The following is a 27,597-nucleotide window of genomic DNA, read 5'->3' as shown; positions in this document are numbered from 1 at the left end:
CTGCTGTGTTACGGGCAACCGTGTGCTAATATCGCTAAATCCACCGAGGATTTTTTATATTTACTATAAAAAAAAAACTAATGGAAAAACAAAATATTTCGCGCCTATCGGTCTCGGTTTATAAAGATGTCTGCATAGATCAGGGGGTAGCAACCAATGAAGGGCACCATCAGCGACATATTTACTTTTACTGCTGCCCTAGGCTCTTCAAGGTATCCCCTCCTCGCTGGGTCTGCATCATATTAAAAGGAGCGCCGTTACTTTAAGACACGGAACACGGGGTATGATGTCATATCCTAGAGCTCTGTGTTTTAAATGTGTGTAGCGCCTTCTAATGCTGTCTGTGGAGGCTGATTGGACAAAGGGGGCTCCGGGCAGCCAGAGCCATAAAGTTAAAATAATGTAATTAAAACATGGATCTCCTGACACATAGTTACAATGCTTTATTAAATTATGACATCATTTTTAATAATAATTTAAATAAAGATCTTTTTTTAGATGGTGTTTTGATTTGGGCTCAAGGTTGCATTGGTGACCGTTGAATTACACGCGTGTTTAAAGTATGACCATGGAGGGGGAAATTTAAACGTCTGCCAGATGGATGTCTCACGCGTGTTTTCATGACACCTGCCATTTTAGCGGGTTCACACATGTCAAAACATGTTGTCTCCAAGGAAACCATGGTAAAGAAGAAAAAAGATAAAAAAGGAAAAGAAAGACTATAGAAATAAAATAATAGAGGGAATAAAGAATCTAAAATGGCAGCCAGATGGGAAAATTTGCCATTTGGGGGTGGAGTAGGGGAAGGGAGAGGGACACGGAGGGGAGACGGAGAAGAGAAAGGAGAGGGAGAGATCAGATAGCATGCGTGCGATATAAAAACCATTCTAATATTATTACAAATGAATAAGGTATCTCATGACTTTAAAGTGCTGGTTATTATTAAGAAGGGAGGTGGGATGGGGCGATCACGATGGACGGGTATTTTTGGTTAATCTCCGTATGAACTTTGTGGACTGGCACAGGTGGACCTGACAGACGAGACAGTTGGGTGCTATGAGTTTAAGAGCCGGGAATCACTGGTTTAGATGTCGGTGGGACTCTGAGGACTCTGTTCTGTAGTACGGGACTTTCACGCAGCGTTGACGTTCTTCTTATATCTTATATCTCTATTATATCCTGGAAAGGCTGACATCTACGGCAACGTTGGTCGGACATTTTTTTTCAGAAGCCCTCTCGCCCTTCGACATTTAAAGCGGTGATTTAACGGGAAGGGATAATCGTGTAGATCCTGAGTTTAGGATTTTTAGATTTATTTTTTTGCTGCGTATTATTTAGAAGTGGAGAATAATCCCTTTGGTTCTCTGCTTCCTCCACAGAGCCTGTGTTATCTTGGGTGTGATATTCCTCTTCTCGGCGCTGTGCATCGTGGGGAAGGCGATTCACGACCTGGCCATCCGGGTGCTTCCAGAAGTAGTAAGTTGCCCGGAACATGCTGGGTATCTGCCCTTACTGACATTATTATTCTTTATACTTCAACCTTTCCTTTCCTACTAGCATTGATCCCGGTCTTAAAAGAGACTCCACTGTGCTTGAAATCGACACCAGCGTAGGTAGTGGATTCTAAAGCTTTACAGGCCTCACTGTGAAGAATGTTTTTTCTCTGCTTAACCATGCCTGTTCTAATCGTGATAGAGGTCTCTTGCTATGTACTCTTTCTAAGGGGTGAAAAGTTCCCCAGTGGGGGCCTTAGGCACCACTTTTCTAAGGTAAAAAATTCACTTTTGCCCAAACATTGTTGGGAAAGGAAATTTAAAATCACTTTAATGTAATATCCTTTAAACTCACCCATTGTCATCTCGTTGGTTCGGAAATCTATATGACAACAGAAAAACATCTCAACAAGCAGAATGACTGATCACGCCACGAGGGCTTTGTTACATAAGAAAAGGGGATTAATTAGATTTAAACACCATTCTCGGTCGTCACACGGCACAAAAACCTTAATTAAAGAGATTATTGTCCTGTAATGATGGGTCTGTGCGTTTCATTAGAGATTAACATCATAAAATAAAAACTTTTAAAAACACCTGAGGGTGATATTTAGTTTCTACCTCCTTACCTCATGGTGGCCGATGCTATTCATGGTCTAGCAGGACAGTGGGGAATTATTTGCCCCCAGGGGCATGGACGTTTTTTTTCTACTGGGGTTCTCAGTACTGTAAGTTATTGGTGCCGGCGGAAGCATCCAGGTTGGGCCATTCCGAGCTATTATTGGGGCGTGGCTTCACAAGGAGGCGGGGTTAGCCATGTGTATGGGCAAGGTTAGCCCTATGCAACCTTAAGTAGGCCGAAAGAGGGACTGGTGGGTGTGGCCAGACGCCCCTCCCCTGAGAAAGTGACCCTGAGACCCGGGGAAGCAGCGGTCCTATCCTGGCACATTAGTCCCACACGTCAACCATAACATAGATACTCTTTACACCAAGTTACAGGAGATGATCAGGGGGATGTTTATTTTGGCCCCTGGGGTCCTCCATCATATATAATCAACCACCCAAATTAACCAAATCCGACGGCTGGACGTCCCTAATCTTACAAAAAAACATTCCGAGGCGACACAATTCATTAGAATTCTGCAGTTTTATGATTGCGCTTCTTGTTTATGTGCATGCGCACGTGCCGGAGTGTGACGCCTGGGCTATTATTTCTCGCCTTGATTTACAGCATTAATTAGTATGTGAGGGTCTGTGCCTTCTGCCCGCACAACTGATTGCACTTCACTAATTAAACGAGGCTGGAGAGAAAAAAAGTGTCTGTCTGCTGACACATCAACGATGGAAATGGGGAGGGAGAGACAGAGAGGGGAGGGAGAGACAGAGAGGGGAGGGAGAGAGGAGGGGGAGAGAAGAGCTAAAGAGGAGGGAGAAAAGGTAGGGGGGGGCAGAAGCAAACTAAGGAAGGGCAGTGAGAAGGGGATGATAGGAGAGTGAAGGGATAGAGAGATAAAAGAGGGAAAAAAGGAGGAAAGGAGATCGGGTTACAAGGATTTTGGAGTAAACTTGCCTTATGATGTCATCGATAGAGAAGACCAGGAGAGAGTAATAACACAATCTTGTTTCATGTGATTTTAAACAATCTTTATTCATTGAAACAGATGCAACACATTACAATGGGGGGCACATTACATTTAGGGGCGTACTCATATAAGAGCAGTTCTTCAATGTAAAGAGCACAATACAAATACTCTGTTGGTTTCCATGGCAACTGCTCCATATTTAGACCATTGCCTTAGCAGCCCATGGGATCATTGACAAGGACTGCAATGAAATGGTTAACCTCCATTCCAGAGATTGAAGAAAATTGTCTTTTTTTGGAGGGGGGGGAGGGGGATCTCCAAGCATCTGAGGACGGGGCACGGGCAATAATTAGAAATATGTCAGAGATATTTGCTTTAGCTGTTAACGAGTCTCCGCGCACATTTACAAAGCGCATATGTTTTCTCCGGAGGATGCGCGTCTGTTTCCTCTAACAATGGGTGTCTCTCGCAATAACACTTTGTATCAATTACCCGTCTGCTTGGAATGCGAGGAAAATAGAGATTTGCAGGAGAAAAATGAGATGCACCCAAGCTGTTTCCAAAGAAATACATCATTTGCATAATTAAATTGTGATAAATCAATACTTTTTGATACACGCTATGCCACAATGAATATATGTATAATATATATAGAAATATATACACCGCTGTTCAAAAGTTTGGGGTCACTTAGAAATGTCCTTGATTTTGAAAGAAAAGCACATTTTGTCCATTAAAATAACATGAAATGGTTTGGAAATCCAGTGCAGATGGGGTTAATGTTGTAAATGACTATTTAGGAAACTACACTTCCTATCACTCCCATCACTCCTGTGTTCCAATGGCCCTTTATCACTCCCATCACTCCTGTGTTCCAATGGCCCTTTATCACTCCAATCACTCCTGTGTTCCAATGGCCCTTTATCACTCCCATCACTCCTGTGTTCCAATGGCCCTTTATCACTCCCATCACTCCTGGGTTCCAATGGCCCTTTATCACTCCCATCACTCCTGGGTTCCAATGGCCCTTTATCACTCCCATCACTCCTGGGTTCCAATGGCCCTTTATCACTCCCATCACTCCTGGGTTCCAATGGCACGTTGAGTTTAAAAGGCTAATTGATCGTTAGAAACCCTTTTCCAATTATAGTTACAGCCAGAAATGTGCTTGTTTTCCGTGACCCCAAATCTTTGAATGATAGTGGATATATATATATATATACTGTATGTACATACGTAGCTTTAAATTGATCCTTGTTATATTACAGGGATTTTATTTTACCAAAAAATGTAAAAATAGTAAATAAAGATTCCAGCTGCCATCTAAGTCGCCCAGCATTGCGGGATTTCACGTCATATGGGATTCCAAATCACCCAGAACAACAGGCGGAGGACGCAGCGGACGGTTGGGTAGCAAATAATCATCAATATTTGTTGGGAAACCTTTACTGTTTGGGCAAAATTGTTACATTCGGATCACACTTCAGAATTATTGCGGCTGCAGGAAGGAATCCCTGTTGCTTTGGAAAAAAAAGAGATTTGAATAATTCTCACCGCAGGAAAAAAAATCATTATTCTTTGTAGTGAAGGAGAATAAAATGTAAGCTCATTTTACACAAAAAATATTGGGATTTACAGAAATGTGTTATTTTTAACTGAAATCAGAAAGGCAAATTTAATTGTTTGAAAATATTAATTGTTTCCAAATACCAGATTTTTTATATAAAACCAGGCCATGGGTGAGACATATAGAATCATCATTGGGATTTGGGAATATTGTTCCCAAAGTGCAAGCTATTCCCAAAATCTGGAATAATAAGAGCATTCAATACAGGCGTTAATACCCCATGCAGTACCTCTAGGACACATATTGTTGTCAGGGTCAGCGAGGGGCACTAAAGGGACGTTATTGCCCCTTTTGAGCTTTTTGGGATCATGTTCAGGTGGGTAAAACTCCGTAGTCTCATTGATGGGTTCAAGTAAATGGCATGAGCTGATCATCTGCATGTAGATGAACAGCTCTGCTGGACAGCTCTGCACACGAAGGGATTCTTCACAGCGAGGGCCATAAAGGTATGGAATCCACTCCCGACAGAGGTGGTTCTATCAGATGCAAAGGGTTAAAAACAGAACATACAGGGGTATAAATGATAGAATAAACATTAATACTTTAGAGCTTTTCATCCAAGGAGAAATCTGAATGCCTTTTGGGTTTTTTGGCTTATTTTGGATCAAAAGCAGGGAGGTAGAAGGGCTGAACTTCAGGGACTTTTTTTTTAACATTTTTTTTTAACATAATTACTGTTTTCAGATGTAGAAACCTAGATATCTGCTGAGCTCCGGAGAGTTGGGGTATATATATATATTTAGAATAACTATTTAAAACAATTAATTTGAGGGTGATTTTGATGCAATTTAGTGTTTTTTTCGATTATATTATAATGTAAAAAAACCCAGAAATGATATGTTTATAGCCGAACCACAAATTGCAGTTATTTCATTGAAAAGAACATTGTCAGGAAATCTGACTGAGGCCCAATGTCTTCCAGGACATCGTTCTGCTGGAGACAGAACAATTAAATACTTAAATTACATTCCGCGGCTCTGTCATAATAATCAATATTTAATATTTAATTTTGGAAATGAATGTCGGTGCCGTTCGCAGAAATGACGCCGGAGCGCGAGCGATTCTCCCGCTGATTCTTGTCTTCTGCTGCGTGACGGAAATTTATAGATCAAAAGTTTGGTTTTGTAGATTTTAAAATTAAAAAAAGTAGTTTGAAGTATTTCATAGATACTAAAAATCACCCTTATATGAGGGGCTTGGGGCGGTATATCCAACCAGCGCTCGTGATCTAGAAGTTTCTTAATGTATCTCCGGTTAGCATTTTTGGAAGTTTGAGCATCACCGGGAGTTATGGATGGCTGGAGAGCTCTCATCCACATCATCTACGGCCTGGAAATTTGGGCTGAAAAACGCAAGGAACGGGTAGAACGGGCGGAACGGGGGGCAGGGTGGGCCTGGATGCACCCACCGGAAGGATAGGTTACGGCATATGATGATGATCAAAAGTTGGGTCTTCAGAGCCGGCTCTAGTAGGTCCTGGTATGGCCAACATCTCTAGCCCATGCCTCCCAACTGTCCAGCTTTGCACAGGACAGTCCCAATTTTGTCACTCTTTCCCGCTGTCCCACCAAGCTCTCACTCTGTCCGGCTTTCAGGGGTACAGGGGTAGAGCCCGGCGGGATTCGGCATTTCATTTGCATTGTCTGGGACACCGGAGAATGCATACTGCCCATGCTCAGAATTGTGCACATGCCCAGTAGCGCTGCCAGTTTGAGTGACACTCTAGCTCCAAAGCTCCGCCCCCTCGCATCCCGCTAGGTGGAAATTGGGAGGTAATACTAACGGAGTGTGGTTAATGCGGAAAAATGGCAGGCTCTACGGGCCACGGTTTGGCATGCAGAACAAAATACAATCTTTGCCCTGGTAATCATAAAAAAAGGTATTGTAAGAGGGAATCGGGGTTACATAAAAACCCTGCGATGTAAATATTTCTGAGTTATTTGAAATTCCTCTGTAATAGGGTTATATATATGCATGTTAATCAGCGCTGTATCCCCCCGTGCGTATTCGGTAAGGGAATGGAGAGTCAGCAGCGATGTCGGGGGGTCGAGCGGCGTTTTTCCCGGCCTGGGATATCGCGTCTGGCACTTCTGTTCTCTGCGTCTCCGCAGCGTGAATAACTTGAGACCGGGATCTGTGAGTAGAATAGCAATGAAGAATAGGACCAAAAAAAAAAAAAGTTAACCCTTTAATGGTGTACCGATGTGTACCGATCCCCGTCTACAAGGACCGGTTCTTCTTTATTGTTTTCCTGACGCATAGCAGGGAAAACATCCAAACATTTGGCCGGAGTCCGGGGGAATCTTTCATTTTTGTCGCCCTTGTTTGTGACATCGACGTATTGTAAGACTGCGGCATCGCCGCCCCCCGCACCCGACACCTGGCTAAAAAGCTTCCGCCGTCTCCACTCGAAGATAAATGACGTTAACGCTGCCGGCGGCGGCGGCTGAGCTTCAGTCTTCGAGTGTCAATAAGGGGCGAGGTTGTGCGAAGGCTCAATTAAGGGCCGGGTTATTTTCATTGATTTCTCGGCGGATAAGTGAGAAAACGGTTACAATGGTTACACCGCGTATCATCGCAGGACACATTAATGCCGGAGGGGAATAAAAATGAGTTTTTTGCTACTTTTTGCAGCTATTAATATTCTTCTCCGTTTCAGGACAGTTTCCTCTTCAGCGTTTCTATACTGAGCGGGATCCTCTGCTCCCTGTTGGCCGGGGTGAAGTTTATGTTGGGCAGAATCCTAACGAGCAGAGCCCTTATCACAGATGGTAAGTGAAACGCGCAAGGGTCGTTCTTCTGAATATCTTTGTAGCGGCGAAACGATGACTCAAAAATAATAAAATAAATCAAATGTGATAAAGGGCCATTGGAACCCAGGAGTGATGGGAGTGATAAAGGGCCATTGGAACACAGGAGTGATGGGAGTGATAAAGGGCCATTGGAACACAGGAGTGATGGGAGTGATAAAGGGCCATTGGAACACAGGAGTGATGGGAGTGATAAAGGGCCATTGGAACACAGGAGTGATGGGAGTGATAAAGGGCCTCTGTACACCTATGAAGAGATTCCATTAAAAATCAGCCATTTCCAGCTACAATAGTCATTTACAACATTAACCTCGTCTGCGCTGGATTTCAAAATTTGCTTTTCTTTTTAAAACAAGGAAATCTTTAAGTGACCCCAAACTTTTGAACTGTGTAGCTCTTATTCCTAAATGAGTTTCAAATAGGAGGGTGTGCTGACAGGGTTAATATTTTTCCAATGGCATCTTAGTTCCCGACACGTTTTGGGAGGATGGATGAGGTCTGTTCGGATCTAATTATGAGCCGGGCTGGAAGCTGCAGAGAGCTCAGGTTGACAGATGTTCCAAGAGAACTAATACGATTTCCGTAGAAGCCCCCGATGTGAGCGCACACTCCAACACAGAGGGACCCTGCAAATCACACAGCTATACCCCCCTGGAATAAATAGGAATAAAGACGTCTGGGGAATATCCGAATCCAGAATAGAATCTGCTAAAACAAAGAATCCGAGAGTTACTCTGATTCTATTCTGACCTGGGTGGGGGGTGGTGGATGCATGGACAACCCTTCTGGCAGAAATGGTAATGACCGATACGGCGTGAGGATCGCAGAACGCCCTAGGAAGATATGAAATGAATAATGACGTCCGATCACTTTGGAGGACTACGTCCTGTATACGTTTATTTAATCATTATGATTTGGCTCCGTTCCTCGGGGCAGAATCCGGCTGCAGCTTCCTTCACGAAAAACAAACTAATTAACAAAGGAAATTCAGTTATTTTGACGTTGACAAATTAGATGTATCTCCTCCTAAGAAACGTGATGATGTTCAGTGGCTCGTCCGGTGCCGTTACGGATATTGGGAGCGGATTTGAAAGAAACGATAAAGTATTTATTTCTGCCGCATCAGCATAGAGCGAAACGGTGACTTTTTATTGGCCGATCCATACTTTCCAGAACCTTCCTTATTAAAGTCATTCAAATCCAACGTTCCTCTTGTGTTCCAGGATTTAACTCCCTGGTCGGGGGTATAATGGGCTTTTCCATCCTGATCAGCGCAGAAGTGTTCAAGCACCACGCCACGGTCTGGTACCTCGACGGTTCTATAGGAATTCTAATTGGACTGATAATCATGGCGTATGGCGTCAAGTAAGTGTTTTTTATTTTTTTTCTAATATTTTATTGTGTCCGATACAGTAACCCGTTAGAAGCTACTAAAGAACTATTAAAGAACATTTATCGCTTACCCCACAAGTTACTATTCCCAGGATTAGCATGCTTATTCCTCCCCGTTAAGTTTTTGCTCCACATGTTAAAGTTACCGTCACCTGTTTGAATGAAGCTGTTTTAAGAAAAAGTACCAGCTATAGGAGGTTCTAATGAACTCCTTTATATATTATATTTAAAATTTATATAACACTTTTCAAAAATATTTTATATTAATATACAACTTTTTATATATTTTATATTTAAATATAACTTTATATATGTTGTATTTATATATAACTTTTCAAATTCTTATATACCGCTTTTTATATATTTGTTTTTTAAATATAACTTTATATCTTTATATATAACTTTTTACATATTTATATATAGCTTTTTATATATTTTATTTTTAAATATAACTTTATATCTTTATATATAACTTTTTACATATTTATATATAGCTTTTTATATATTTTATTTTTAAATATAACTTTTTATATATTTTATATATGTCGAAAAGCAATGACGGGGACAGCTACTCTTCCCAATTTTTTTTTCTGGTGGCCATGAGGTCTCATTAGTAGAAGATTGTATATATTTGGGGTAAATTTCCCCAGACTTAAAAATTCTGCCCCTGTATACAAATAATATATTTCTTGTATTTCTGGGCATTGCAGACAGGAAACTTTTAGAACTTTAATTTCAAACACACTCAGACAAAGGATTGATTTATATAGCGCCATCATATTCCGCAGCGCTGTACAAAACGTATGGAGGGCTCTGAGCTGGCTGTATAGCCCCATCTAGTGGCCATATGCGGAACTGCACTACATACAGCTACAGATACATTTATTATGACCTCAGAGTTTGGGTGATTGGCATCTATTCACTAAACACCGAGAGTTGGCAACAAATGTTGCATTAATTAACATGAGAGATAAACCCCAAAGTGGGGTATAAGCGGGATGTGATGAAATTAATCTTCTCCCACCCTCTTGGCGTTGTTAATATGTTTGCCCCGCTCTCGTAATGCCCTTTCTTTCCCAGGCCCTTTTGTAATTCCCGGTAAAACGTGTTTTTTGCTTCTTTTTTTTATTTTCCCCCGTGCAGATTGCTGGTTGACATGGTCCCTCGAGTGAGACAAACCCGCCATTATGAGATGTTCGACTGAGGGCAACAAAGTGACCAGAATGCCCAGGAATCCGTTCCACCTCCTTTAAAACAAGTAGCAGCAACAGGCGAATTCACAAAATACTTTGTTTTCCTCCAAAGATATTTGGAGTTTTACATTTTAAACTGTAAAATAATGAAAATGTGACTTGCTTATGAATTAGCAGAGCAGCATTTTTTTGTTAGCGGTTTAGTTCGTGACGGTAGAACTACTTTTAATCTTATCACAAGTGGCAATATTTTGCTTAAATGGAGCACAAATGTACAGGGAATCGACGTACAATTTGTATAATAGATTGCAAGCCTTTGGATCCATTGCTTTACTTAAAACTATCTAAGAAATGAGCCGTCTTCTTTTCAAGGAGAAGTTAGGAGACGTCTCGGGATCGCACATTGTAAATTACAGATTGTGTGTATTAGGTGATAATATAGCCAATCAATTATTTTTAGAGTATTTTTTTATATATATAAACCGTGGCACATACATTTAAGATTGAAACCCGCATTTTTTCACTACTATTACATCATTAAGTGGGACAAAAACACAAGCCTTTAGGAATCATTAATCAACAGAGCATAGAAGTGAGTAAATGTTGTCATTTTCAACCTTTTTTTTAAAAAAAGATAATTTTTGAAAGACAGATTTCACCACGTTATGGATTTTATTATATACGGACGTGAAGCGGCGTATATATGATCCCGTTTACTCTTATTGTCACAGCCACTGAACAAGTTACAAATATTTAAAGGGCCAGTCACACCTTTTTTATTCAGTCGCCGGTGACGTAACTGATGGTGGGGTCAGTGGCAGAAATGTATTGATGGAAGTTGTTTCTTTAGGCCCCTTTAGGCCCCTCTACATATATATATACATATATATATATATATATATATATATATATATATATATATATATATATATATATAATCCCCTTGGACTGAGTGCACCCGACCTTGCACTCACAGCCCCTGCGTAGGTCTCTGGCACCATTGCGCACTCTAGTGGCTGCACTCTAGTGGCTGCACTCTAGTGGCTGCACTCTAGTGGCTGCACTCTAGTGGCTGCACTCTAGTGGCTGCACTCTAGTGGCTGCACTCTAGTGGCTGCACTCGGCATAGCACCTGGATGCATCATACACCGTACAGAGGTGTGAGGGAACCAGGGAGAGAGAGATTTAAAATATATATATATTTTTTTAAAATTAGTGTGATGTCCCTTTTAAAAAATATCCATTAAAAATTATTACTTTTAAAGGGACAGCACATTTTTTTTTTTAAATGCCCCTTAATAAAAAGCAAAATAATCATTAAAAGAAGTCAGGTGCTTGCTGGGAAATATTTAAAAAAATTTGAGCAAGGGACAGAAAACATAGCGGGAAAAGTGTTATTAAAAATATATTTAAATCCCCTTTCTGTGAAAAAAGAAACAGCAACAAAAAAAAAAAACATTAGCACAAGATACAGTTTTTAAGCTCTGTGGATGAATGACAATAAGTGAATATAAGGAGACTGCGGCCCCGTACAATCAGGAACATGCGCGGGTTCACAGGACAATCAGGAACTAAGGCACTCTGATCCCTCATCAAGTATTTACTTTACAAAATAAATGAATAAAATATTATGGACTGGGCATAAAGTGATAAAAGGAACAGGAGGAAACGTGATGTTTGTGAAATTGGTTCACTTTGGAACCGCAGAACTCACGCATTTCGCAAAATACAATTACGCACAATCTATATTAATCGGTAAGAAAACGTATGAACGTTCTCATCAGTATAGCGATATATATATGTATAATATATGTATAAATATAACAAGATCCTTGTTGAGTATCCCCAGTTAAAGGTGCCGTTCCACCTACTTTTACCCCTAAACACAGCATTAGGGATATCATTCCCGGCACTGCTGAACATCCAAACCCTTCTTAGAAATGATTGTTTAACGCTGTCAAGTTTTGCTTTGTGTAGAATTTTTTAGGGAATGCGTTATTGTCATGTGACGGTAGATCAGGCACTGATAGGCTGTTGCAATTGGAAGTGGAAGAAAATAATAAACATTTCTGTGTTGTTTTTAAGCAATTAAACCTTGGAGGATTTGCTGAGGTTCGTTTGTCTGATATGCTGGGAAGCACAATTCATGTTTTGTCTAAACAGGACCTTTTTCAGCAATAAAGCACAAGTCACGGTAGGGGATTTTTAGGGCAGATAAATGCAGTTTGTATTAATTTGAGTTACAGGGGGCGTCAAACTCCAGAACCAGGCCAGATATTCCAGCACGGGAAATCCGGTCAACCTACCATGGAAACACTCTCTCTATACATAGTGCCAAAAGCAAACAATTGGGCTTTATATATATATTGACTCCGCCCTTGCTGTGACATCACCACGAAGCTCCATATGCAGATGAATCGCTCGCTGTTGTAGTGGTTCATTTGCATATTGGGGTGCACGGTGATGCATCCACTGCCCCCGGGGACCGATCCGCTGGCTCTCCCTGCCCTACACCCTTGGTTTCATACATTTGAGAGGATTCTCACGCAGGGCTGATGTTCTTCACCTAATCGTTGTATAGAAGCCTTCAAACGACATCAAGATCGCACAAAAAGGAATTATTTCCAGCAACAAAAATGTATATATTTTTATAATATGCAGTGGATTATATATGCTAAATAACCAACTATCTGACTCATATATATATATATATACACATATATATTTAATATATATATATATATATATATATATATATAATTACCCATGTACATATCACATTAGCCATCTTTTTGTAGAGGAGAATAACACATCGTGCCGTGCTGTCTTGCTTGCCCGTGTGCCAATCATGGGCTTAAACATTACGTTTGATCTCTATTTAAAAATCATTAAGTGTCATTAATTAGCGAGTATTTAATACACAGTAGCAGCGCTGAATCCTGGTTGTCTGGTTAATACATTCAGCGACAGAATAAATGTGTTTCCTGGTTGTCGAACATTATTAATAAATAATAGAATTTATAAAATGTTATAGAAGCCAAAACCATTGTTTAAAAAAAAAAAAAACTATCGTTCTAAGAAATTACTATTATTTTTAATTTTTTTTTTTTACTGTAATTGTAATGAACATTTTAAAAGTATTCCTTGAATGTATGGTGTATTATATGGTCTTCCTTCGAAAAGGTGCATTTTACCTTCTGCTCGGCCCGGGGCTGGTGGCCTTTGCGGCGCAATGTGCTACGGATTCCTTGGCCAGCAAAAGCCCGGAAAATAAAATGTTGACCAATAAATATTTATTCAAAAAGAAATGTTATCCGTGTTATTATTGTGTTTATTTTGGAATCACACAAAGTTTTTTTTCATTTTTTTAAAAATTAAATTTTTAGTTAAAAATATACATTAAAAATATACATTAACACATTCAGACCCAACAGGAGTTGAGGACCCGGTCCGTGAGCGGCCATCTAGCCTTATGGTCCCTTTTTACGCAAAATACCTGTCAGGAATAGAGGGTTTATGAAGGCTCGGCTGCTGAGCTTACAATCTGAAAGTTGATGTATTTTATTGGATTTTTTGGAACCTTAAATGGTCCCTTTCTAGATAATTTTAAAAGGTATAGGGTGATACCCTATAGTTGAGGGTGCAAACTATTGACTCAATAGTACTTCGGACAAATACAATAATATTCCTGTATATGAAATATTTTCACGAATTACTGTCAACGGGGAGTTTTAACAAGAAATTTTTTTTTTTTTTTTACAAACAATTCAAAAAATTGCAATTTTAAGTTGGTTTTGGTGACTGAGTGCCAGTTGTGGTAGTGAATGAAAATCTTCTACGGTAATAATCCAGGTTCTTTAATGTCTTAAGAAAGCGGTTATGCTTTCCACAATTTTATTTTATTTTTTCATTTAAAATTTCTAAATTTTGTTTTGTCCTATACCACTTTTTTATTTTTTTTATTTTTTTAAATTCAAAACGGTCCATTCTGTTTTCCTTTTTTTACCTTTGCAGATTTTCTCTTGGTGTCAATAAGGCCCATCCTCATTAACAACATGATAATTATAAATTGTATTTAACAGAGCAGAACAGAAAATGTAACAAAATTAAATAATCACACTGGGAAAAAAAAAGGATTTATTGAAAAATAAAGTTCTCCGTCGCATTTCTACAACTAGTGAAAACAGACAGCAACAAAATTATGTCCGTAACATACATAGAAATCAAACATTTACAACCGGTCAGAGACCCACTCATTTTATACAGCTCGACATTTTAGCAACACTTTACAAATCGTTACAATCCCTACTTTGTGAAAAGGCGATGGAACAAACGAACGTATGGTTATTCGTAACAAAATTAACACATGCCGACACGAGAATTCCGAAAATGAGGTCATTATCAATCCGGATTACATCGGGTCTTGGTTTTTTTAGTCTATGTTGTCTTTAATGACCAGAAATCATGATCTCGGAGTAAAAATGAATTAAAAAAAAAGTGATTTTTTTTTTTTGTTATTTACTTTGCGTGGCAGTGGCAGTTGTTTATTTTCGTCCTTGTCTCCAATACACTTTTTTGGGGCATTTGTCGGTTTAAACCAGGAAAAAACTTACAAAAATCACAAAATATTTAGAGATTTTTTAAATGTATTTTAGCCGGAGGGTGAATTTCTTGAAGAGTTGCATATTTCAAACGGCCCAACTTCACTTTCCATTATGAAGGGGCCAACCCTAATTAGAGAAAGCCCCACATTTAAATTAGCGAGAAGACACCTTCCCGATTACCTATACATTATACAGGGCCAGGAGAAGATGCCTCGAGTTAAAAAAAACGTTTAGCCTCAGATATACTAAGTTCCAAGATATACAGAGATCATGAAAATTTAAAGGGGGTTTTCTGGAATTCCACAAACTTAAAGAGTTTGTATCAACTACTTCCGTAGAAGAGAAAGTTACTATTCTTCTCGTACAGAAATAATGAAACATTCGCCTTTTTAGAATCGAGGGCCGAGACAAAACGGGAAATTTTACGGCCGCCCACGATGTAAAAACCCTAAAAGGAAAAATAGCTATTAAATTTTTATAACGATTTGAAGCATTTGTCTAATTACAAAGGATATGGCGCTCCCATTATGCACTCATGAACTAGAAACCATAAAACAAACTGTACCAGGACAGTGGACCCAGTGGGCATCCTACGTGGGTGAAACTGAATGATATATATTTATTTTTAAATGTATTGTTTTTAACTAATGACACTTAAAATAAAAATAAAAAAAATGTAATTATTCAAAAAAATCCACAATTTAAAAAAAATAAGATTTAAAGAAGATTTCATGATATTCTAGAAACGTATTAAAAATAGAAACAATTGTAAAATAAAATTAAGGATTTAAATTTTTTTTTGTCTCCAGTTAAAATAACGTGTCGCAATGTTATGTCCCAAACGGCTGTTACTTCACAAAACCAACCATAAAAAGTGTTGAAGGCACATACTGTATTCAAAAAAAAAACAAAACAAAAAAACAAACTACAGACAACATTTCCAAGCCAACATCAATTACACAAAAAAATGAAAATTACAATCGAAAAACTGTAAAATAAAAAAGCTATTTCTATTTATACATTGTGCAAATAAACTTGCATATTAGATAAATGAGGTTCTCATTGGCATTTCAACAGTGTGTATTATTAAAAAAAAAAAAAAAATCCCCAACCTAAAGGGTGATATATTTTTAATAAATTATTTAGGAAAACACCAACAAGATAAACTCAAATATGTTTTCTTTTTTTTTTTACGAATGCATTTTTTTCTTATATATTTTTTTTTTTATATATATTTTTAACTGTGGGGTCACGAACCGTACAACATATAAAGTCATCTATAAATTAATTTCAAATAGTAATTTTATGCAGTGCAACAAAAATATTAAAAATGCCCGTTTTTGGAGATGGTGGCAAAATGTACAGTTAGATGCGTAATTGTGGCAGTTCCGACTAGGCATTTGCATTAGGTCGCTAACGGCATTAAAATGCTCTTTTTAACCAACTTACAATAAAATGACAGATCTGCTAAGACTTATTTAGTTAACATTAAGTCTTTCGGAGGCGGCGGGTCACTTAATTGTTTGACTTGAGTCTATTTCTCATCAGAGAAGCCAAACCAAGTCCAGACTCATCTCAAAAGCTCTTATTTGTAACACTTTTTCCATAATCACAACATTTTGGGGATCGGCGCGACATTTGCCAGCAAACCCTACGGGAGAACTGACTACACGAGACTTTGGGTGCGCTGAAAGATATGTTGATGAGATGTCAGAAAAGACTGTCGGAAAATAAGTCTCGATACACACAATTGTAATGTTTCCATGCCAACCCAACTGAGAAGGTAGTTGAGGAGCACTTCCCAAAAAACCCAATCTACATTATTTTTAGGAATGTGCTGGGTGAGAACTACTACGGCGCTCCGTAAATAAAAGGTAACGTACTATGGTTAATAAAGCACCAACAACCCCACCACCCTCAAATTAAATGTCGACTGTATCCAGAGAACCGTCAGCGGGGACAAAAGTGTCATAACGACGGACTCAACTATTTCGTCCCCGTTTCCCACCCTGAAAGGTGAAAGAAATATTTCCAGTTTGAACACCAATGATTTCGAGACAATGATCGTCCCTCGGCCGGATTTGTCACTCGCGGCAAACGCCGACACCTGCGGCCTTCGGGGCGCGTGAAGCGCTTATAAAGGGAATGTTTATCCGGCTGTGACGAGGTTAGTGCAAACACAACTGGTAATTTTGTTAGGCAGCAAAACGTTAATAAATTAGTCCGGCCACAAAAAGAAAACAAAACAGAGCCGTTTCAAAAAAATACGTACGCGCGTGAATGTGTGTGCGTGGACGGGTGAATATTTACATTTATATTCATATTCTTCTGTACATATATTATTTTTGGCGCCTAGTCCACTACATAGCGTTCAAATGCAAAACTATTGTTACTATAACTCCCAGGTTCCATAAACGCGCTGATCATTATTTTAATTAAAAACGTGACCCTCAAAAGGTGTTGTTTCAGAGGGTTTGTTTCCCTCTTGAGGTCCACGTTTCACCAGCCCTGACAGAGAGGTCTTCTACATTTGATTCCAAACTGCTTGGCTGTCATTGAAAATATTTATCAAATAAATTCCCATTCTCTTCTGAAGCGACCTTTTATGGTTTTTTTTGGTAAAAGAGACTAAAAAAAACCCACAAAAATGACTCACGTTGTTACTTTCTTAAAGGGACACTATCATAAAAAAAATGATGGAATATTACTTAATTTTTTTCAAACAACTATTTTTTTTAATTTATCTGGTGTCTAATCTGAAATCTGCAAAAAAAAAAATATGTTTAATTTTACACACAGATCAATGATCTGATGTGCAGCTCATATATTCTGTGTCAAATACATGCACAATCAGGGCTCCTAATCAGAGCAATTTATCTGGACGGCCGATGGCTTGTTTCCATTTTTTTTTGGACAAGCAATTTGTGAAGAAATCAATATATTTACATTAATTATGAAATTTCTGAAATCTGACACCAATGGGTTTTGTTGTTGTTTTTTTTTTTTTTAACAATAAATTAGCATTAAATTAGAAAAGAAGATTCTAAAAATTATGTTAGTGTCCCTTTAAAGATATCTGATCAGCAAACCAGCTTGTAACCCGGGATATAAAATGCATAAGAACACTGATATTTCTCAATTTTAGATATGAAGTGTTTCATCTCACACACAAAAAAAAATCTCTACATCACCCTCAACCAAAAAAAAAAAAAAAAAATAAAAATCTTACAAACTTAGAAAACTTAAAAATTATGTACACTCTTCCAGCGTCATAAATATCTAGAGAAAAATACTCCACATATGCTATATATATACATTATTATCTCACGTGCAAGATGTATTTCTTTTTCTACTGCTAAATTGGTAGCACTGGTCTTGTCTACACTACCTCCTTTCTCTAGTTAAATCAAAATTCACAATTAATCACACAATTATATATTCATTTTATTTCATTATTTTCTTTTCATTTTTTTTCTCTCTCTTTTTCTTGTGGCTTGTTTGACCATTTTTTTTTCTACTAAGAAGTTAGGAAATTATAATCATAACAGCCAGTCTTCACGAGAAAAATATTAGAATATTTCCCTAATATCTGTGTAAACCGTTTCGATGCATACGCGGCGGCCACCTTGTTTCGTAGCCTTTTTTTTTTTTTTTTAAAGGGGCGGATACGCTGCTTATACCTCAAATACGAAGCGTAAATAACCCCCAAAACCATTTTTTTCTTTGCAAGTCTTCAGTAGATTATCCTGTAAGGAGATATTTCCGAGTAGTCATGCTTTTTTTTGTTTTTTTAATGTCCATTGAGGCTCATGCTGTGAAATTCTATCTATCTTAGATTTTTCCACAATCCAAACTCCTTAATAAAATAAGGGTGTCAGAGAGCGCTTGATACTTGTAACAAACGAATGGTGAAAGGAGAATTCGCATTGATTTCACAGCTCGAGGAGGGTTCCAGAGCATCCTCGGGTGCATATCGCCCACACACTTGTTGAAGATGTACATGGACCTTTGGTGGCCACGTCAAGTTGCATCCAATGGACTCAAAGTGCGGGTGCAGGACCTTTAACTCGCCCGCTGGTCTCACGCGTCCAATGGTTACTGTATGCTATAGACAGTCCTTACAGATCGCTACTTGCCCCTTCATATAGTCTCTGCAAGGACAAATCCTTTTATGCGTTAAATGGTGTCCCGCGCAGCTGAAGAGCAGGAGATCGCCTTGAAGGACGCAATGTTTTCTTTTTTCTTCAATCGAAGGGACCAGAATATCATTGGTGGTATCCGATGACAAGCACTGGATTCCATATCTGAAGCAGAGAAAAAGGGTTTACATCATGAGTATGTGTAACATTCCAGATAGACCACAGGCGAAATACCAAGACCGTGTTTTGGGGTGTTGACCAGGCGTTTGGAATACTACAGCAAGCCATCAAATGTTGTAGGGGGTGACACTTTGGTTCTGTTCTTCGTATCAATTCTCGTCAAACGTCATTAAATACATATATAGGTTCCTAATGTAAGGGGGTTTACCTGAAATCTTTATATTGGGATGAAATAATATTTTGTGATTATTAGCAAAGAGGATTTTGGATACAAAATTTCGGAAACTCCATAGATTTAGATTTTGCTCGTGGATGAAAAATACATTAGGATATACAGAAAAACAGTATATAAAAAGACAAAAACAAAACAAAAAAGAAACCTTTGTAGGAAGAAACTAAGAATGTTACAATACAGAGGAACAGGATAAAAAAAAAAAAATATTTAAATTATACATATTATATATTGTGAATATATCGGGGATATATATATCACTCACTTAGCCAAGTCTTTGTCTTTGTTGAGATGCTGAAAATATGAAGGTTCGCAGATCAGCTGATTTTCTTGACAAACTTGTTTGCAGGATTTTCCAGGTTCGGCGAGCTTCACTTGTAACGCGCTTAATGGGGGCCACATAACCTGCCCGTGACAGAAGTCCTGCCGAGGCAAAAGGGGGGAAACGTGAAGAGCGTAGACTGATCTCTGCCGCCTGGGGTGGCGTGGGGGACTCTGCTGCATCTTCAGAGGTTTATATACAAAGTAACGAAGTCTACCCATAGGGGGCAGCAGAGCTCTAATAAAAAAAACCCCAAGATCACAAACATAGAAAGTGCCGGCAGATCGGCCCCATTCGGCCCCCGTCTAGTTGCCCGTTTCTACTGCTGTAAAGACTCAAACCTTAATCAGTCATTGGTCTCGTCTTAGATTCAGGAGCCGTATGTCTATCCCATGCATGTTTAATACCCTTCCCTTCTAAGGGAATTTACACCAATAACCGGCCTTACATTTTGACTGTGAATTGGTACAAATTAACTTAAAATCTGCACTTATAAACTGCTTTAATAATTAAAAGGTTTATTATCTAACTACGTAACTACTTGTAAAACCTGAAATAAACAGCCCTAACCCCGTTCCCGGCAGGCTTGGAAGAGACGAAGCGGAATGCTGTATCGCCGTCGGCCCGTCGGAACGCACGCAAGGCTTACAGTAAACGGGCGATGCTCGCGCTGCGTGCCTCATGTTACCTGTTTTTCGATGAACGCGTTGACCCGCTGAAGCATTCCCTCGCAGGTGAATTCGTAGGGCAGGTACGGCTCGTTCTGCAGAGAGCAAGAGCCGTGTTACTTGTCACGGGGCAGAAAATCAGATCAGAAGCCACCGAGGCGGAACGTTTGACATAAATATTTAAGGAAACACGCAGCCTTCTGCTGGGGCCGATACAGACAGAGCCCAATAATGTTTTATAAAGAATATAGTTCTGATATAAAAGAGGTTATAAAGATAAAAAAGTGTTGGCAACCTCACTGCTCTACTAAACAATAAAGGGCACCCAAAAACCGACAGAGATAAAACTCGGAGGGGGAGAACGGGGTCGGGGAGAGACGTAGACAAAAACGTTGCCTGTATGGAAATTAACACCTTCCACCCCACTTAAACCTTAGCTGGAAAAACGGGGTTCTGGCCGAGTTTATGATGTCACTGCACTAAGACACCCCAGGCATCGGTGTCGCAAAAAATAGAAACATCGTGAAGCATTTCCGAACGTGGAAAGAAAATGTCGCTTTATTTACCCATCGCTGGCCAAGAACAGAACTCGGCCAGCGTGACTCGTTCCTTGTAACGGAATAATCTTATGGCAGTCGGCACCTTGGGTAACCGGGACCCCTCTCACCTTCCGACATTCTCCTTTCTTCTCTCTCCCACCATTATGTAACTATCCCCCCTTATGTGACGCCCTCCACACTCCCACAGACTGCCCTCCTTCTATAGTTAGATCTAGAACGGCCTATTTGAGTTACTAACATTTTTTTTTCTTCCTCACCAATCTTTCACAATTAAAAAATAATAATAATTTAGAAGGGTCTTCCGCCTCGGGCTCCGCAGCCCCCTGAATACCCCACAGGAAAACGAAGCACTCCAAAACCCATTTAAATGACCGACCTTTTGACTCAGAATGGCTTTGACGGCTTTCTCAACCTCCTCGGGATTATTAATATTCACGGTCCACACGTACGGTTTTCCGATGTACACCTCGGCGTAGGGGTGCTGCGACGTCAGCTGAGACAAAAGAAACGCAATGATGAAATAAATAAAGCGCGGAGGATGCGACAGGAGGGAAATAGGCCTGGAATGCGTGAAACTCAGGAAAAAAAATTACATAAATTAAAAATTTAAATGTAAAAACTAGGACAGATATAATTTGCCAAATTTAGAATTTAAAAAGGCATACCTATGATGCAAAAATATGTTTAAAAAGTACATTTTTTGGTTAAACTGCCATAAACAGTGACTTTTGGACCTCAGGAAGATTACATAGCAGCAATCATTGCTCAGTTTTGCCAATTAACTAATGTACATATGCCCACACTAACACATACATACACGCATACACCTACACATATATACACCTACATACACACACATATGCACCTACACACATACACCTACACATATATACACCTACATACACACATGCATACACCTACACATATATACACCTACATACACACACATGCACCTACACACATACACGCATACACCTACACAGACACATACACACACACACGCATACATGCATTGCTGGCATTTGCTACTTTTGCTTTGAAGACCAGCATACATGAAATGAACAAGCCGCAGTAACCCAGGCATGGCTGAGCGTGATAGGAGTAGGAGTTACACCGCTGTGTGCTATCCGAAAGCATGGCTTACCTCTCTCAGAGTTGGTTTGCCTTTAAAGAAATCTGTGTTCCTGCTGCTTTTTGGGGGGCTAAACTTGGGGTTCAGGAAGGCACAGCCATTCGCAATGGCTTCCAGGGGTGCCGGTCCCTCGTACGGGAAGCCCAGACCTACAAACAGCTGAAAGATAAAGCCGACACGGCAACCGTTACAAAACCGACGGCTCTATAGCTGTACGGAACGAGGTCTTTCGCCGGGTCTAACCCTTTGTCTTCGGAACACCGGACAGAGGCCACTCACTTTTGTTTCTCGGAGGAGGAACTGCAGGTCGCGGCCGCTGAGGATCCCGTGGTTCTTAACGTAATTGGGCATGTAAACGGTCCCCTTCTCGTGCACAGTGCCGTGAACTTCCATGTAGTTGTGGAGGATATCCAAGTACTTATTCTTGTCCTAAAAGCAACAAAGCCGGGGTTAGCGGATTTCCTGGGACATCTAAACGGAACGTTTAGCGTTCATTAAAGACGGTCGACCCCCCCTCCAAAAAAAGCTTTAGAATTATTAAAAATGAGGCACTTGGGTATTTACACAAAAACAATAATAATAAAAAAAAAAAAAAAACTCTTCGTAAAGTAAAACGTTACATTTTCGAAGCCAAGGTCACCCGGCTCCCGGCTTTTGAGCGTTATAATAAATCCAGCTAATATTTGTTTTATAACCCGCACATTTTATTTTTATTTTAAAGTTAAGTACTTGCCACAAATAAATATAATTTGAACGTATTTTGGGGTATTTTGTCATCTTAACTAGATGAGGTACTAATATTGCAGAAAAAAAATCATTTTTAATATATTATTCGAGATAATTGGCAGGCTAAATATATATATTATTAAAAAAACTTGTCTGGGAACATTAAACATGAAAAAGCGGGACAATAGTTTAATTAGCTCCATGGTAAAAATGCTCTTTTGGTGATTAAGTAAATATTATGTCATGCGAGGTTTAAAAATGTAAAATATCTCCTCCTGCTGTCTTTATTGCCTATAAACCTCGCTGTACAATTCTCATCGTCTTAATAGAGCTTTGAACCAATAGCGTATATCGGTGGCGGCGCGCGCATGATCTTGCCCGAGTCTGATATGTAGGTCACCTTCACGCAAAGTGATCCGCGGCATTTTAGCGACGACCATATGGGCGGCTCATAAGACCATGCGTAAGGAATGAAATTAATACGCGCGGACAGGATCAAGCTGGTAGCTCAGTTGGTAAAACATATGGACAAAAGCTTAATACGGCAGCCTTTAAATCTCTCCTCTTTACCGTAAACTAAATTATTAACGACAAAAAAATAAAATAATAAAAAAAAATGTATATATATATATATATATATATAATATATATATAATATATAAATATATATAATATATATATAAATATATATAATATATATATAAATATATATATATATAATATATATATAAATATATATATAAATATATATAATATATATATAAATATATATAATATATATATAAATATATATAATATATATATAAATATATATAATATATATATAAATATATATATAATATATATATAAATATATATATAATATATATATAAATATATATATAATATATATATAAATATATATATAATATATATATAAATATATATAATATATATATAAATATATATAATAATATATATAATAATATATATAAATATATATAATAATATATATAAATATATATAATAATATATATAAATATATAATAATATATATAAATATATATATATATATATATATATATATATATATATATACACATATATACACATACATACATATACACACATATATACATATATACATATACACACATATATACATATACACACATACATACATATACACACATACATACATACACAAAATAAGAAAAAAATATTATGTTCAATGAAGCTCTTTTGATGGAGATGCGGCCGGAGCTTCATAATGAACATTGAAGGTAATTTGAATGCACATCCAATTCAGCAGCCACCTCCGGCTTTGGTGGATAAACCCCCTTATGTCCTCCAGCCGGACCACCTGACCTGTTAAGACCTTATGGAAGAATATTTGTTTAAATGACACGAGTTAGCCGTCCCGGAACTAGAAATCCTTATCTATTTGTCCATGGATAATGGTAAGCGAGACCTGGGAGCAGCTATGGTCCTTCCACGCAATAAGTCTGACTGGTGGAGTGACACTCAATCAAGAGTTAAAAGAAAGTAAGACAGCCCAATAAAAGTGTTGGTTACCAAGTTTTCCATCTGGGTTCCATTGATGTAATTATTGATAAAAGCTTCTTATATGGAAAGGTCCGATTACCAATACAAAGTTCTCCAAAAGCCACTTAACAAGATTCAACCCAACACTCGTACTAACTCCGATCAATGTTTATTAGACTAAAACTTGCGTTCTTTGGCAGATGACATCCGCTCGGAGGCTGCTCTCATACGTTAAAAAAATCAAAGTACAAAACCTATTTACGAAGAAAACGGTCATTATGCCACCAGGAGTCCATGTTTGTAGCCTTTATGGTTATCGGATTATGGCTTATTCCTGGTGATTATATTTAAGGCAATTATGATTTATGGTTATGCAGAGATAAGGGCTGGAGATTATAAACCAACTTTAAATTTCCCCTAAAATTAACATAAAGGTCCGCCAATGAAGCAATAATACAATAAAGCAATAAAATGTGGTATCAATGAGTCACACGTTTTATAAGATTTTATAAGCTGGCCAATAACGAGTCTCTAAAGAGCAACTTGTACCGACACGCTATAAAACAGATTAAAAAGACAAAAAACGCGATATAAGTAAACCGCGATCCACTCCAATTGAGCCCGCTAAGACTTTCCTTAATTAGCGAAGGGTTAAAGGCATTACGATCTGTTCTTTGCGCATTTCTGAACGCACAGGTACTCGCAAGAGTCAAATAAACCAGTGCGGTATTCACAGCGGCGAGGATCACACGATCCTAACGACACGGGTCTAACGACGCACTGTCCGATTTATAAAGAAGACCTTTGTGATCGTCAGGGTTGTTGCGTAACGAGAGATATGAGTAACTCGCGAGTAAAGCTCCTGCCGACATTATGAATCAGGCATCCCAGACTCTGAAATTATCTCCTTAAAATAAATGTTTTTTGGTTTTTTTTAGGGGATTTTAGCAGCATTTTGAATCCCCCATCTCTAATATACCAGACTAGTCATTGCTGCTCGAAAGGAGACACGCGTGGATCATACCTTCCAGAAATTGTCTACTTTCCCGTAAACGAGCGATTGGTTCTGTCTTTTGATGTCATTCATGTGTCTGATGTCACTCACGTTCAGATGTTGCTCCACCACAAACCCCAGAAAACTGTTATCCGGAGTGTGAGCTGCAAGAAAATCGATGGAAAAGAGATAATTCAATAAATATACATTGCAGCATTTTGGAAAGGGTGTTTGAAAAGGTCCTAGGATGCCAGAGGAATGCCTACTGTACATCGCTGCATAATATGTTGGTGCTATATAAATCAATAAATCATAATAATAACGCACTCAACCCGCATTATTTATTTAGTAAAGAGATCAGAACAGTTTGCTTCGAACCTTAAAAATAATAATAAAATGGTGATAATAATGATAATAAAATGGTGTTTAAGGATTTTTATGACATCAATGCTTTTTTTTGTAATAAAGATCCCATTATTTTGTCATGTTTTTTGCGGAGGGTGGTGACTCCCTCCCACAGTGACGGATGCGGAGATATTTAGACAAAATAAACTGTCAAAGACCCGCCGCTGCGTAAATACGATCAATAGTCCCATTTGTATTCACTCCGGCGGCTGATATTTGGAAAGCCTGGAAAAATCTATTTAATTGAAATTAATGCATGCGGGTTTGGAGGAAAATAATACAAAAAGGGGTTTTTAAAGATTAGGGTGATGGGACGGAATAACAAATGGCTAACAATAAGGAGTCTTACTGCGCTGCAGAAAAGGTCAGCGACCGGGGAGAGGTGTTACACGGAAGAAAAAATAGAACCGACCCTTTCCGTTACACGGAAGAAAAAATAGAACCGACCCTTTCACTTCCAAAGCGGAACGCTGTGGCTTCTGCAACCTAGGAATACTCAACGTATCTACTAAACGGTTTACAATAGAAACCTATAGACAAGGAACTAAAAAGAGTTTTCATTAGACTTTTGTCCTTTTTAATTGACTCGGGTCAGTTGAGCTGTCTAAAGTCTACTCTACAGAGAACTAATAATAAGAAATAACTTTATGATATTATATGGGGGGGGTATAAAAAGGGGAATATTATCGAGATATATTTTATAGACCTATTTCTAAAAGCAAATAGAAGCAGTGATTCACCGGCGCTCGTAAATGCCAGCCTTTGTTATTTTAAATGCCTCCCAGTTCTCCACGGAGGCAGCCATCTTGCCTGTATAAGCCACACCCACTTGCTGTAGATTCTTAAAACCAGGGCCGTGAGGTATAGCTTGTGTCATTCCTGGCTCAGCCGTGCTTTAACAATTATCATCGGAAGAAGACTTGGTTCATTCGCCGATACACAAGACAGATATTCAGCAAGATGACTTACGGAACATGGTGTAGAACTGCTGAGGGTTGAGATTCCATTTCCCCCACGGGGTCTTGTGGCCTTTAGATTGCGCGTAATGGGCGTGATTGAACTCCGGCTCCGTACCAAATGAGTCCAAAACTCGCAACATGCACCTTGTTAAAGAAACACAACAAAAATAAGTGAGCGATGGCCGGGGATTACGAACGTTCTCGCCTCTATATCATTGCAAATATTTTACGAAGCGCCGCCGATGTTTTGGAGTAATAGTAGCTCTGATTTGCTCCAAAACGCATCGACTGGCAGCTAGTAGTCGCTTGCACATTTTGGATTAGGAGAGCAAAAACTTTTTTTACGTAAAAAGTATCACATATTAAGCAGAAGAAACGGGCGACTAGAGGGGGCCAAATGGGGCCGATCTGCCGGCAGATTCTAGGTTTCTATGAATACTTTTTAAAACAATTCTGCGTATCTTTAGGGGTCTGTGCTTGGGGGTGACCAGGATGGTCGCTCGGTTCATGGTGGACTCGGGATAGAAATGGATAGGTAGAAGATGAAATATTCCTTCCTCCGGCGAGCAAGCGGTGCGAAAATTACAATTTTAACACCAAAGTAAGTAAAATGATTTGAAGAGAGAGAAGAGATAGAACAAATCTTCTTTATGAGCACTTCAAACCTTTTATAGCGCTGCCAAGACACAGAAGCTCTACCAATAATTCCCCTTTTTATTGACCTACAAAGAGCATATGCACCGGATTTTAAATTAACTTTTCTTTATTGAAAACTGTTATTTATTGCCCCGAACTTCACAAGTTTCCTCTTCTGCTTACATTGACAAGTTTCCTTGTACAGAACAGGTCTGCAACTTGCTGCAAACTCAATCCGATTTATACCGTCCAAAAGTTTGGGGTCACTTGGAAATGTCCTTGTTTTTGAAAGAAAAGCCGATTTTGCCCGTTAAAACAACGTGAAATGGATCAGAAATCCAACGCAGACGGGGTTAATGTTGTAAATGACTATTGTAGCTGGAAACGGCTGATTTTTAATGGCTCTCTTTACAGAGAG

General features: G+C 38.8%; 2 protein-coding genes across 2 annotated transcripts in view; one reads left to right on the top strand and one right to left on the bottom strand.

Moving 5' to 3' along the window:
• TMEM163 (transmembrane protein 163) overlaps positions 1-10,268 on the top strand; it is a 37,657-nt gene extending 27,389 nt beyond the window's left edge. Inside the window, exons 5-8 of the mRNA XM_053471898.1 lie at positions 1,380-1,476; positions 7,363-7,474; positions 8,737-8,878; positions 10,049-10,268. Coding sequence (XP_053327873.1) covers positions 1,380-1,476; positions 7,363-7,474; positions 8,737-8,878; positions 10,049-10,109 — 412 coding nt within the window. The 3' untranslated portion in view covers positions 10,110-10,268. The remainder of the gene's footprint in view (positions 1-1,379; positions 1,477-7,362; positions 7,475-8,736; positions 8,879-10,048) is intronic.
• Positions 10,269-18,158: 7,890 nt separating this feature from the next.
• The window catches only part of MGAT5 (alpha-1,6-mannosylglycoprotein 6-beta-N-acetylglucosaminyltransferase), a 41,248-nt gene continuing 31,809 nt past the window's right edge, over positions 18,159-27,597 (bottom strand). The window contains exons 10-17 of the mRNA XM_053471266.1: positions 26,554-26,687; positions 25,210-25,343; positions 22,215-22,364; positions 21,948-22,094; positions 21,180-21,296; positions 20,264-20,338; positions 19,519-19,676; positions 18,159-19,006 (exon numbers count right to left, since the gene is read on the bottom strand). Of these exons, the coding sequence (XP_053327241.1) occupies positions 18,808-19,006; positions 19,519-19,676; positions 20,264-20,338; positions 21,180-21,296; positions 21,948-22,094; positions 22,215-22,364; positions 25,210-25,343; positions 26,554-26,687 (1,114 nt within the window). The 3' untranslated portion in view covers positions 18,159-18,807. The remainder of the gene's footprint in view (positions 19,007-19,518; positions 19,677-20,263; positions 20,339-21,179; positions 21,297-21,947; positions 22,095-22,214; positions 22,365-25,209; positions 25,344-26,553; positions 26,688-27,597) is intronic.

This window comes from Spea bombifrons, chromosome 7 (assembly GCF_027358695.1).
Source record: "Spea bombifrons isolate aSpeBom1 chromosome 7, aSpeBom1.2.pri, whole genome shotgun sequence".
Lineage (NCBI taxonomy): Eukaryota > Metazoa > Chordata > Amphibia > Anura > Pelobatidae > Spea > Spea bombifrons.
This window is presented reverse-complemented; position numbering and strand designations above follow the sequence as displayed.